Below are 14,057 nucleotides of genomic sequence, written 5' to 3'. Positions count from 1 at the left end.
TATTATTAAGTTTGATAATAACAACCATACTTATATCATCTAATTTGATAATAACTATTATACTTATATTAAGTTAGGAGTTATTAGAAAAAAAATAATAGAGTTATAGAGCAAGGAAACAATTGACTGGAGACTTGAAAAGTTGTAGGTTCTATGAGTCAGGAAAACATGAAGATGGGAGACAGTACGAAAGGGTTTATGTGTGTGGAAAAAGCTACGCAAATAAAAGGGAAATGATATGGTAAAAGAATTAGACTTGGCTGCCTATTCTAAGCAATCAATAAAAGAGAAGACTTTTTGTCAAGACAGGAGTTTAAAGTTAAGTATTCAGCAAATAGAGCCACTTTAGATGTAAGATTGTCATGAAGATTATTAGTGTAGATAAGAAACAAAACAGAAGCAATGATAAAAACTTCAGAAACCCAGAAGTTACTGGAAATGAAGAAGAATGAAGACTTTAATTAAACTTTGGTAAGAAATGATTTGATAATCTTAAAAATTTTTCCCAATACACTATAAGATGTAAGCTTATTGGGAAGACCAGCATTTGAATGTCTAGCAATGAGTTAACTTGTTTAGTTGGAATGGAAGGAAGTGATGGACATAAGATTCTAAAATCGAATTAGAAGAAAAGTTATTTACAAATAGTTCTGCCTTATCCTTGGAAGAGGTAATAAGATCAGTCCTATGAAAAGGAGATGAAGTCTTAAACCTATCTTTGTTAAGGACTCTGTTGAAGATTTTCCAAAAGTCTCTAGAGCCTAACTTGTGAAATAAAATGTGAATTTTAATGAACTGAGAATAATGAAGCTTAGCATCATACAGCACCTTTTCACATTAATTTCTTGCAATAATAAATAGCTGTTTGTTTTCAAGAGAGTTGTTTTTTTGAAAAAGATGAACAAAATGATTACAACTAGTTATAGTAGCTGCACAAGAGGGTGAAAACCATGGAGTAGAATGAGGCTTGACTTGGAACCAACAAGACGGATTAAAAGCTTCCATTCCTGCCTGAACCCAGGAGGTTACGTAGGAGGCGTATTTGTCAGCAGAGAGAGAAAAGACAAAAGCACAGAAGTTATAGATTTGCGTTAGAGCCAAGCCATTCAGTGTGATGAGCATTAAATAACAACAATGTTCACTGATCAGAAATTTCATCTAAAAGACTGCAAACATGGGAAGAAGTAGAACAATAAAGAAGAAAGGGAAAAGTGATAGAGGGAAGAGGTGCCAAAAAAAAACTTGAAAAAAGCATTATATTACTACATAATATTCTAACTGTTAGTTTATGAAGCCAATCAAGCTTTTTAAGCTGAAAGCAAGTATTAGTTCATTACAGTTTTCCTTTTTAGCTATGTATAAAGATATACCCTCTTTGGTCTTCTCTTTTTTTTCTATACATCTATGCACAATTACATATTTTTGTTTTAAGAAAAAATGCATTTTAATTTTTTCTATGTTTTCATATACTTTTTTTATAACTATTTTTATTTAAATTATGCTTTTCAGATCCTTTGAATGCTTTATGGCCTGCAGTTGGTATTCTAATTGAAGCTGTTTTGTTAGCAATTATTATTTTTTCATGTGAAGCTTGCAAAAAGTCAAAACAAGGGGAAAAAAGTAATTTTTTACTTGTTTATTAGAATTTTATTATGTAAGTAGACTTTACATTTTATACTTATTAGCTTGATTTAAAGTTGTTTGTCATTTAAAATTAGTTGATGCATTTAGGTGCAATGCATGCCTTAGTAGTTTTTTTAGATATAAGAATTTTTTTTTTTTTTTTTTTTTTTTTTTTGGTACTAAATGTGCACTTTTCATAGATTACAAAATGAAAGAAAATGAAGAAACTTCGCCATTAGTGTAATTATTGTTATTATTTATATTCCATTCTGTATTCTGTATATTTAATTAATTTTACTTTCAAAAAAGTCTTACAATAAAAAAATTAAAAAATTGTTGGATTTTTTTGTATTTTAATTTTATATTTTCTATATATTGTTTTTAATATATGTATAATAGAGTGATTTTAAAAATAACTTTTAAAATCACTTTTTTCTTCTGGCACCTCCTAAATGTATTCTATATAATAAAATAATACTGGATTTAAAAATATTTTTATTAAAAAATATTTTTTAAGGGTTGCTACAGACCCTCAAGCATTAAATGGGTCACTAATATCATCAAAAAAAAAAACTTTTACAAAAGTGTGTCATATTGGATTTCAAATGAAGCGTAATTATATAAAAATTTCAAAAATATTCATTTTATTAGTAAATTTTAGATGATTTTAAAGATTTTAGTGACCAGAAAATTATATTTTTCAACTGAAGATGAAAAAAAGGGAATTCAACAAGATTTTTTGATTATAATTTTTTTTTCTCTATGTTTTTTAAAATATTTTTAATGTTTAAGAAATTTTTATATAATTTTGCTTCATTGGAGGGTCAACATGAGATACTTTTGAAAACCTTTTTTCTTTTATAATATTAAGGGCCCATTTAATGTTTGAGGGTCCGTATCAACCCCCAAAAAAAATTTTTATTCAAAAATTTTTTAAAGCCAGTATCATTTTTTTATATAGAACACATTTAGGGGTTGCCAGTAGACATTTTCAAAAAAACTTGTTTTTAGAAACACCCTATTTCATGTATACAATTTCCCCCAAAATTAGGAGGATGTTAACTTGACATAGCTTCAGTTCTTTGTAGTTGATGTCATGATGTATATATTATAATCGTTACTTCAATGTAAAAAAGGGATGCATTGTATCCGGTTTTGCACTGAACATCAAATACGAATGTTTAGTCATGATATTTTGCTTGACACTGAACAGTTTGGCAACCAAACTATTCCTAATTTTGAATAAAAACATTTTTTGAAAACATTGTTTGTAATATTTGTTTCTGATAATCATTTACAATTGCAACCCAAGTAATTTTACAAATGATTAAGCAACTGATTAAGCAAATTTTTACAACTGATTAAGCAAAATTAGCCCTTAGTTTAATATAGTTGAATAGTTACAGTAAAGCAAGTTGATACACTTGATTGGAGTTTATGTTTTTATCTTTGTATTGATGTGTTGTGCATTACTAGTTTGCAGTGACTAATTTATGAGTTTTTCAGATTTTAATTGATTTAAATAATTGAGTCTGATGATAATATCTATATAACAAAAAAAAAATAAAAAATAAAAAGGAAAATATATATATAAAAAAAGGAGTACATAAATTTATCTACAAAAGTGAAAAAGCTCGCGTTGATGGAAGCTCCTCCACAAACTACACTGGGAAGGATATACCTGAAAGAAAACCTGGAGAAGATAGCAAGTAAGTTAAAATATAACTTTTTTGGATGTATTTATTGTTCGTATGTAATTTATATGTAGGCGCTATGTTTTACTTAGACCTACTTGTTTTGTTAATGTGTTTGAAGTAAAGCAATAATAATTTGAAGACTGTATGAGCATATAATACTTTTATATTACTTGCCAAGAGCTTTTTACTGTTACTTATTTAACACATAGTATTTTAAATTAAAAAATTTTATTAGGCTCACCTTAACAGCTGAGCCTTTAGATAAAACATGTAAAAATTTAACCCTGTTTCTTTGTGTATGAGTTTCTTAGAGTATCCCTAACTAACTTATTTTCTTTCTTTTTTTAAGGTGCAGAAGAAAGTGTTTTAAACTCATTGGAGATTAATGGCTAAGGGTACTCAACAAGTTCATTAATCTCAAAACTAAAAACAAATAAGATTGCTATCTGCAATCGTTGATGTGTACTGCCTAGGTTAAGCAAAGGAGAAGGCAAAAGCCCTTTAATGAAACTTCAAAGCCAGAACAAGGTGTACCATTTTATTAATGAAATATCAATACCATTTGGAAAATACCAGGTGTGAAATTGGCTTTTATGAATATTGACTCATAAAAGTGACAGTGATAAGTCACAGGTTAAGAAGGCTGGGCAACCTTTTAAAGCCAGTACAACTCCCTTGTGATGAACATAGATGAAGTAATTTAGGAAATGCTAAACCTGTCATTAACATGGTGAAAGAGCATATATCTTATCCAACAAAAATAACTCACTATGGTAATACTGAAAAATATTTTCTCTTTAAAGAAACTTTCTGCATATGACATACACAAGGTGTTTTAACAGAAGTATCGTGGAATCAATGTAAACTACAAATTTTATTTGAAAATATTTAAGCAACAGTTTTCGTTGAGATTTGGATTACCTCAAGTTGACGCATGCACATATTTAATCAACAATTTTAAGTTTGCTGCAGCTGTTGAGAAAATGGTTCATATTTGCAGAGCCAAAATGTTTTCCAGAAAAATTAAAGAAATTGCAAGATGGTGATAAAATAGGAGGGATTTGCATAGATTATATGCAAAATTTACAACTCCTTGCATACCAATTCAAGAGACTTTTTACCTCAGGCAGCTGACTGTTAATGTTTTCTGCATACACAACTTTTGAGATAATAGTCTCAACTTTTTTTTGTACTATGAAGGGGTTGGTGCAAAAGAACCTGCTCCTTTTGCACCAACCTCTTCATGGAAAATTGCTCCTTTCTACTAAAATATATAGAATCTTCCTTTAATGATTAAGAACAGTATAATGATGTAGAATCTTCCTTTAATGATGTACAACAGTTGCAAGTGTTTTCTGACGAGTGCGTGGGCCAAAACAAAAACCACATCCTTGTTAAGCTATGTTCTGCACTAGTATCACAAAACAAGGTTAGGTTTGTTGACTAATATTTTCCTGTGAGGCGTCACTCTTTTCTTCTTTGTGATTGAAACTTTTCTGTCTTGAAAACATTAATCTGGAAAACTGATAGGATTTATACCTTGAAAGAGTATAATGACGTGGTTCTTTCTCCAAGAAAAATGCATTTTCTGTTGTCATTGTAAAAAATTGCTGACATCACTGATTTTAAGAACTGGTGGCCTCAATTTTATAAAAAAACAATGTTGTCTAATAAAACAGCTGGTCGCAATATTCCTAGGAACAAAAAAGTTACATTCAAAAGTCAGCATTTTTATGCATGAGCCACAAAACTGAAACTAAGAGGAAAGTAATTTTAAAAAACTATATTGATTGGCTTCAGTTCCAAACATTTTCTTTGAGAAATTTTAATTGCTGCCAGTGCTGCCCCTTTAAAGTCAAAGCTTATCAGGATGGAGTGATCCCAATCAACACTAAGAAAATTGCTGACATCCATAAACTTATGCCTAATATTCCAGATGATGAAGATATTAAACAGTTTTATGAATAGGTTCTGACTTGGTCCACTGTAAATGAAGGTGATCCAGAGTTTGAGCCACTGTAGTTTAGTTACCTCGTCAATTTTTTTAAAGATGGGCAAAAAAATATTTTTACCACATAATGGTTTTATTTGTAAAAAGTTTTTTTATTGTACTAAAAGTATTACATTATACATAAATATGTTTTTAAAACTGAATTGTTGATTTATCTTTATTTTTACAAATCGTTACCTAAAAATACTTTTTCTTGGCACTGTAAAAATACTGTTCTCCTCCATAAAAGACGGATCTGACAGCACTGTACAAGAGACTCTATTCAGAAACAATATGTACAATAGACTCTATTTAAGAAACAACATAAGTCAATCAAATAAAAATTCCCTAAAAAGATTTAAAGTAAATTTTTTTCGTAAAAAAATTTAATACAACTTTGTTTTAGTTAGTATCAAGTATTTTTGGTTGTTTTTTTTGAAAATCATTAATGCTTTGTATAAAAAATTAAAATGTTTTTTCTTACTTCCCCAAAGTTGCTTTTTTTTAACTTATGATGTTTCTGAAATGACCCATTCAAATATAAAAGTTAGGTAACAAAAATAAATGTATAACCCTTAACGTAAAAGATATAATAACATTATATGTAAGTTACATGTTACATAATGTAGAATCTTTGTTATGTTTTAAAATATATTAAGAAATTTGTATTCAAAATTTCTTTCTTTTACGATTGTTTACTTATGTAAAAGACTGAAACTATTGATTTGTTTATTTTTGTTTCTGTTATAAAGGATGGTTATCAGGGGCGTGGTGGCTCTAAAAAGCCCATGCGGGATTTTTATTAAAAGGCCTATATATGCGGGATTTTACCATATATGCTTGATGTAAAGGCCCATACGAAAAATTATATATAGATGTATATATATATATATATATATATATATATATATATATATATATATATATATATATATATATATATATATATATATATATATATATATATATATATATATATGTATATACAGAGGCGTAGAAAGAATTTTTTGGTGTTCGAGATAGATAACTTCCAGACATGGAGCAAACTCCAAACATTTATATGTTTATACTTATGTCAAATAATGAGGGTTTGCAAAAAATTGCGATGATTGGAGGCTGGGAACAAAAAAGCCCCAAAATTTTCGCTCCCCCTGCCCCAAACGTGAGAGCAACAAGTTGATGAAGTATTTTTTGTACTATTCTTAACTAGACTTATATTCATCGATAAATTTTAAGTTTCATAGTATTATCTATTAGCGTTTAAAAATTATTACTATATAAAATGTGCAACCCCCTCAAATTGAGGGGGGTTTAAACTTTATATGGTCATAATTTTTGAACGCTAAAATATTTTTAAATGAAATCTAAAATTTATCGATGAATATAAGTCTAGTTAAGAATAGTACAAATAATACTTCATCAACTTGTGGCTCTCACGTTTGGGGCAGGGGGGGGCGAAAATTTTGGGGCATTTTTGTTCCCAGCCTCCAATCATCCCAATTTTTTGCAAACACTCATTATTTGACATAAGTATAAACATATAAATGTTTGGAGTTTGCTCCATGTCTGGAAGTTACCTATCTGGAACACCAAAAAATTCTTTCTACGCCTCTGTAATATATATATATATATATATATATATATATATATATATATATAAATATATATATATATATATATATATATATATATATATATATATATATACATATATATATATATATATATATATATATATATATATATATATATATATATATATATGTAAAATTTATATTATTGTTTGCAAAACTTCAAAATAAAAATGGTAACAACACAATGTAGCGACCACGTTTTTGTTTTGATTTTCTTAAAACACAACTTTACCGCAAGCAAATACGATTAGTATTTTATTGTTTGAAGAACATAGCCTAACACAAAATTAAAAATCAAAGATTTTAATTTTTCTATTACTATATAATGATATATATTTCATTGTACAATAATATAAATTTTTTTAAATCATGCATAATTTTTTTTCTAAAATAAATATTGAAAATCTTGATAAATAAGAAATTCTTTTTATTTTATAAGATAATTCATTTTAGTTTATGCTTTTGTTTAATTCGGTATTTTAACTTTTTTTAACATTTTCGCATAAACAGTAAAAATGCCGCTCTTAAAATGGTGCCGTTATTGACATAGTTTAAACATAAAAGTTTTTATAATGTGGTTTCATTTAGCAGTTCATCATCCTATTTTTAATCTGTCTGAGGACAGGATATTACGGACTGATTTCTTTATTTACATACAATAATATAAACTGTATAAAAATAAAAAACTTTATTTATTATTAAAGAAGTTTATATCTGTTTCGAAACGTTACAAAAATGTAAAACATGAGTTCGATCCTTATTTATATAAAACATAGTTTAAAATTTAACACTAAAACATTTTTCTTAAATAAATTAAAACGCAATACAATTACTATATAGTAATTGTATTGCGTTTTAATTTATTTAAGAAAAATGTTTTGGGGTAAACTAAGTTAATTCAAGTCCAACAATAATAATAGCTATTATTATTGTTGGGCCTGCGGACTTTCTTAAATTTATTTTGTCAACATTAGGATCGTTAAAAACCGTTTATGGGTTCATTATTTTCTCATGAAAAAAATATCATAATAAGTCTCAAAACATCTACTTTGTTTTCAGAGCAATATTATTATTATGCAAAATACTAATATAATTGCGCTCAAACTCGAAGACTTTTTAAATCAAGTGATTAATAAAATTTAATTTGTGCTTACATAAATATTTTAAATGATTGTGGAACTTCTTTAAAATATAGAAACAATTAAAATTTGCCAAAAGGCCCATACTTAGATGAAAAAGTGAAAAGCCCATGCGGGAATCCCGCTTTGCCTCTGGGGCCACCACGCCTCTGATGGTTATATAATAATAACTCCATATTAAATTGGAGCGTTATTTTGGAACTTCATTATAAGTTATCATAGAGTTATGTATAGAGATATAATAAATAATAAACATAAATGGAGAAACTTTCTCTGTAGTGAAATTGGTTTGCTATACCAAAGCAACAATAAACATCTCTTCAAACAAACAAGTTCAATAAAATATCATTTTTATTTAAATTGTCGTCTTTGTTTGAAGCATCTCCTCTGTTGCAAGCAACAACATCAAGCGTGGAAGAATGAGAAAGCTATAGTAACTTCGGGACTGTATTTTCATTTTGCAGTTTTAGGTATAAATTTTGTTCAAGCTATTTTTGAAAGAGTTTGCTTTGTTGCATGACAACATTATCTGGTAGTAAATGGAAGCAACTCTATTGTTAAAGAAATGATACCGCTGAGCACAGTTCTTTATGATTTCTCTGCTGCATTGTAAATGTTGGTCAGTTAGTGGAGAAACCTTCATAGGTTCTTTGTGCCAGACTACTTTTTTTTTTTTAATTCTCTAGTTTGTTGTTGAATTACATCTCTCCGTTGGCGTCTATTTTCTAGTGATGAGCATTTAATGGCAGAACAGCAATTAAAGTAATTAAGGTTATGAAGATTGTTTGGTATTTTTAAAGCATATTTTTGAATTTTCTCTAAAATTTTAATATCTTTTTTTAAATAAAGGGACCATATTGACACTGCATACTCTAAATGTGGATGCACATAAATTTTATAAAGTTTACCCCATGTATTAGCATTTCTAGATATAAATCTATTTTTAGAATTCCAAGCATTCGATTAGCTTTATATGATGCTTTTGTGAATTGATCATGGAATTTAAGATCAGATGCTAATAATATGACCAATGACCTAAATCTTGTTCAGTTGATGTTACTTCAAGCTTAATTCTTTGGTGTGTACTAAGGTCATTAATATAGTAATCAGATTTTGATAAGTTAGAACTACCTAGAATACGCATTACTTTACACTTGCTTTCGTTGAGTTGTATTTGCCATTATTTTGTCCATTCTGTCATCCAATTGATATAACTCTGCAGTCGTTCACAGTCCTTTTCGTTTTCGATTATAGAAAGTATCTTTGTGTCACATACATTTTACAAGCGTTATTTATCTTATCAGGCAGATCATTAACATATATAATAAACAAAGTAGGTCCCAAAACAGAACCCTGAGGAACACCGCTAGTGACAGGAACCCAATCAGATATTGTTTCTCTTAGAACAACACGCTGTCGACGATTTGAAAGGAAAGAGTTTATCCAAGAAGAAAGTGTACCAACAAATCCGTATTTTTCTAGTTAAATAATAAAGGTTTATGCGGTACCTTGAGGTATTTTTCAAAATTTTTTTTTTTTTTTGCGTGTTCTGTCTAACATTTGCTGAGTTTCGGCCGAACCAAACGTTCAGCACATCGCTAATCAGGTGCTATACTGGACCGCTTTCGATACCGTCGACTGTATTGGGGCGCCGATTTGGGCGCCGCCCAAATTTTACATTTTTTCGGCAAATTTTACATTTTTTTGCGAAAAAAAGCACCGATTTTCCGCTAAAGTTTGCCTGAACAAGAGGGTACCGCAGCCCAAATTATTTTCCTAGAATAGGCCCTGCTAATATATATATATATATATATATATATATATATATATATATTATATATATATATATATATATATATATATATATATATATATGTATGTATGTATATATATGTATGTATGTATATATATATATGTATATATATGTGTATATATATATATATGTATATATGTATATGTATATATATATGTATATATATATATATATGTATATATATGTATATATACATACATGTATATATATATGTATGTATATATATATATGTATATATATATGTATATATATATATATATATATATATATATATATATATATATATATATATATATATATATATATATATATATATATTAACCATGAGCGAGATCTCATCTTGTTCTCGTTTCTCGTGAGAAATGGGACTTCTCGTTAGAAATGAGAAATAGAAAATTCTCGCGAGAAGTAGAACGAGACTTAAATATTATATTATTTTCCAAATTAAAAATTATTATATTTTACAAAATGCTTAATAATTTGTTTTTTTAATTAATTAATATTTTGACTCCGTGATTTTAATTAGATTTTTTAATTAGATTTTTTTTTTAAATCTAATTAAAAACTTTTAATTAGATTTTAAATATTTTTAATTAGATTTTAAATACAAAAACTTTTTGTATAAAATGTTGCACTTTCGACTTAATTTTATTAGTTTACCAGTGAATTCAACTTGACACATATTGTTCATATTTAAAAGAAATATTCTTGCCTCATTTCAACGATCAAAAATGTCACCAAGAAAAAACAAAATCTGGAGATATTTTCAAAAAACAAGTGACGGTGCTGAATGCAAGGCGTGCAAAAAGTCTTTGAAAACAAAAGATGGAAACACAAGCGGACTTCATCACCTCGAAAAAAACACAGCCAAGATTACGTTGAGTATTCTGAAAAAACTGACGACTCTCTTCTTCCTCCTCCTAAGAAGAAACAACGAACCATGGTCGAAATGCTTGAAACAAAGTCCAAATATGACAAAGTCAATTCCATTCAAAAACAGTTTGACTCTGCAATGCTGGATTACTTTTGCACTGATCTGGCATCCTTTTCAGCAGTCAAAGGAAGGGGTTTCAAGAAATTGTTTGACATTGCAAACCCTAAACTGAGCCTTCATCACAGAACAACATATTCAAGAAAGCTTTCAGTTTGGTCAAGAGAAGTTCAAACTGGAATGAAGAGCATAATAACGGAGATTACGCCAAATCTAAAAAGTGCTGCATTTACTTCTGACTTTTGGACTTCTAGAGCTCAGGACAGCTACATCTCTTGGACTTTTCATGCTATTGACGAAAATTGGAGACTACATCACTGGACACCCTATGTCCAACAGTTCCCAGGCAGACACACAGGTATCTTAATTGAAGGAAAGCTGGATTCTTTCTTAGAAGAACTAAATTTGCCTGCTGATTTGCCAATGTACTGCGTGAACGACCAGGCAAGAAACATGAAACTTGCAGTCAAATTGTCAAAGGGCCTTGACCAATACTTGTGCAACAATCATATTTTGCAATGTGCAGTTCGAGACTCATTTGGAACGACTGCTGGAGTGAATGATGCGTTGCAAACATGCAAAGATTTGGCTTCTTTAACTCACCAGTCAACAGTTGCAGCTGAGTTGCTTGAATCAGAATCAGACGCTCAAGGAATCTATTTTCGACAGTTACGACAATCTGTTGACACAAGATGGAATAGTGAACTGGATTGCATGGCTTCTGTCCTACATCTAAAGAGTGCAATTATCAGCTTATGTGCAAATGAAGATATTTTTTCTTCAAAGACCATCAGTGCATCACAGTGAAAATCAATCGAGGGAGCAGTAGAAATTTTGGCACCACTTAAAGAAGCTACAGAAACGTGGTCGGCTGAGTCTATTCCAACAATTAACACTGTCGCCGATTCTCTTTATTTAATCCATGACAAAATTGATCAATTTATTGAGACGGATGGAAAAAATGGCTACGGTGTCTTGTATGCAAAAATCTTGAATAGCTGCATTGAGAAAAGATTTCCTCTTTGTCACACTGGAAACTTATTGAGTGCTGCAGCAAACTGCTTAAATCTGAAAGCGCAAGTTAAATGTCAGACTTGAAACACAAGAGCCAACATCTGAACTGAATCCTATTATTGAGCGAAATGTGCCAGTATGAATATCTTCTGATGCCAAAAAAGACTTTCCGATTCTTGATTGGTAGAAATTGCATTCAAATACATTGCCAGAACTCTCTTCATTAGCTAGACAAATTTTAGCTATTCCAGCAAGTTCAACTAAATCAGAGAGACTTTTTAGCTCAGGTGGAAATGTTGTCCGATCATCCGGACACAACTTACACCCAGAAAAAGTAGAACAAATCATCTTAATCAGAGAAAACATTGTCTTGTTGGAAAAGTTTGGCAAAAAAAATTCTGAATTAATATTTGAAAAAGTTGTTTACATTTGACAAATGTCACTTGTGACATTTGTCAAATGTAATATATATATATATATATATATATATATATATATATATATATATATATATTATAATATAGTTATTAATTTTGTTAACAACAAAATAATTTTGCCCCATTATATCTAACGTAATTAATAGCTTGACTGTTAAACAGGTCAAAAGTTAACTTCACGTCAAGAATTTTCACTGCAAACGTGACTGCTTTATTGCAATAAATGGAAGATTAGAAAATGTTGAACTTTGAAAATTAATTTTTTTTTCAAAAGTGTGTAAAATTTATTATGAATTATTTTTGATTTAGAGGTAACTCTCCTACTAAAATTGTCTATTCTGGAGCCGAGGATTCTGCTAGGTTGCGATCCTCAAAAGAAATTGTTACTTGATTTGTTGTAAGTGTGTGCAGTTTTTAAACGAATATATTACCATTATTCACACTAGTCCTGGAAAGTTTTGGATTATGTTAATATATAGAAAAACTCTCGATAATTCTTTCATGTTTTGAAAATATTTTAAATCTTTGTTAGATTTTTAAGTTCCGCAATTTTTTTAATTTTTTAATTTTTTTTTTTTTTTTGTTATTTTTTTGAGAATGAAAAAATTTTTCTTATTTTAATTGTTGTTGGCTTTAACTTCGTTTACTGTTGTGTTTTTTTTTTAACTTTTTTCAGATGTTTCTGTTAAAATCACGATACCTTCGCACTGAAAAAATTTTAAATAGTTTTTTCATCTAAAATTCATTATGCTTTTCTGAAGGTACCAAATAGAAAATTAAAAAAAAAAAATTATTTTCATTTTGAAAACATATATTTTTGAGAGCATAAAACTTAAACAAGTTATTGTAAGCATTAAGTATATTTGACAAAAAAAATATAAAAAACATCCTCTCCGGATGTGAAAAATATTTTTTTGAAATGGCTTTTTTCATTTTTTTTTTTTTATTATTTTTTTTGTTGTTGTTGTTGTATTTTAGTTTTTTTTTTACTTTAATTAATTTTTATTTTAGAGTTCAACAAATTAAAGAAGAGTCGAAACCAGAAATAGCATGTATTTCAGTTAGATATATTTACCTATGGTTTTAGGGTCGTCGTTTTCATGTTTTATAGTTGATATGTTAAAAAATCAATTTAAAGTGAATTCCTCTTAGGATTTTTTGAAAAGAACTCCTCCTAGGGTTTGTTTAAAAAGAACTCAAAATATCTTGCATAAAACTACTCTTTATTCGTGTTACAACTTGTTTAGTTTTTATATCATTTGCAATTTATTTTTTTTTACCCGACAAATTGCAATTTTTAGTTTTTGATCAATAAAAACTTTTTATTTTCAGTTTATGAATATATTTAATTTTGACCATTTAAAAATTTTTTGTTTATAAAAATAATTTTTGAATAGCAAACGAATCAATTTTGCTTTTTGTAAAAATTATTTTATTGTAGTATATGCATCAAACACGATATTTTTGTAGTTTTTTGAATCATAAGTTTTTATTACATAAAAAAAACATTTGCACAAAAAATATTTGTATACTTTTTGTATCATTTAGCAGACGTTAGCTCAACTTAAAACTTGCTTGATACTTGTGTATCTAATATAAGCTTAAATCACTAAATTAAATTAGTAAGCTATACTTAAATTTAGATTCGCTATATATTTAACAACATTAAAAGTAAAATAAAACTGTTGTTTTGTAACTTTTTAAGCTAACTTTAATTAC

General features: G+C 28.3%; 1 protein-coding gene across 1 annotated transcript in view; it reads left to right on the top strand.

The window, feature by feature from the left end:
• LOC136090314 (neural cell adhesion molecule 1-like) overlaps window positions 1-13,797 on the top strand; it is a 99,149-nt gene extending 85,352 nt beyond the window's left edge. Inside the window, exons 8-11 of the mRNA XM_065816749.1 lie at window positions 1,510-1,620; window positions 1,824-1,863; window positions 12,648-12,735; window positions 13,350-13,797. Of these exons, the coding sequence (XP_065672821.1) occupies window positions 1,510-1,620; window positions 1,824-1,863; window positions 12,648-12,729 (233 nt within the window). The 3' untranslated portion in view covers window positions 12,730-12,735; window positions 13,350-13,797. The remainder of the gene's footprint in view (window positions 1-1,509; window positions 1,621-1,823; window positions 1,864-12,647; window positions 12,736-13,349) is intronic.
• Window positions 13,798-14,057: the final 260 nt, after the last annotated feature.

The sequence above is a fragment of the Hydra vulgaris genome, chromosome 13 (genome assembly GCF_038396675.1).
Source record: "Hydra vulgaris chromosome 13, alternate assembly HydraT2T_AEP".
NCBI classification, from domain to species: Eukaryota; Metazoa; Cnidaria; class Hydrozoa; order Anthoathecata; family Hydridae; genus Hydra; species Hydra vulgaris.
This window is presented reverse-complemented; position numbering and strand designations above follow the sequence as displayed.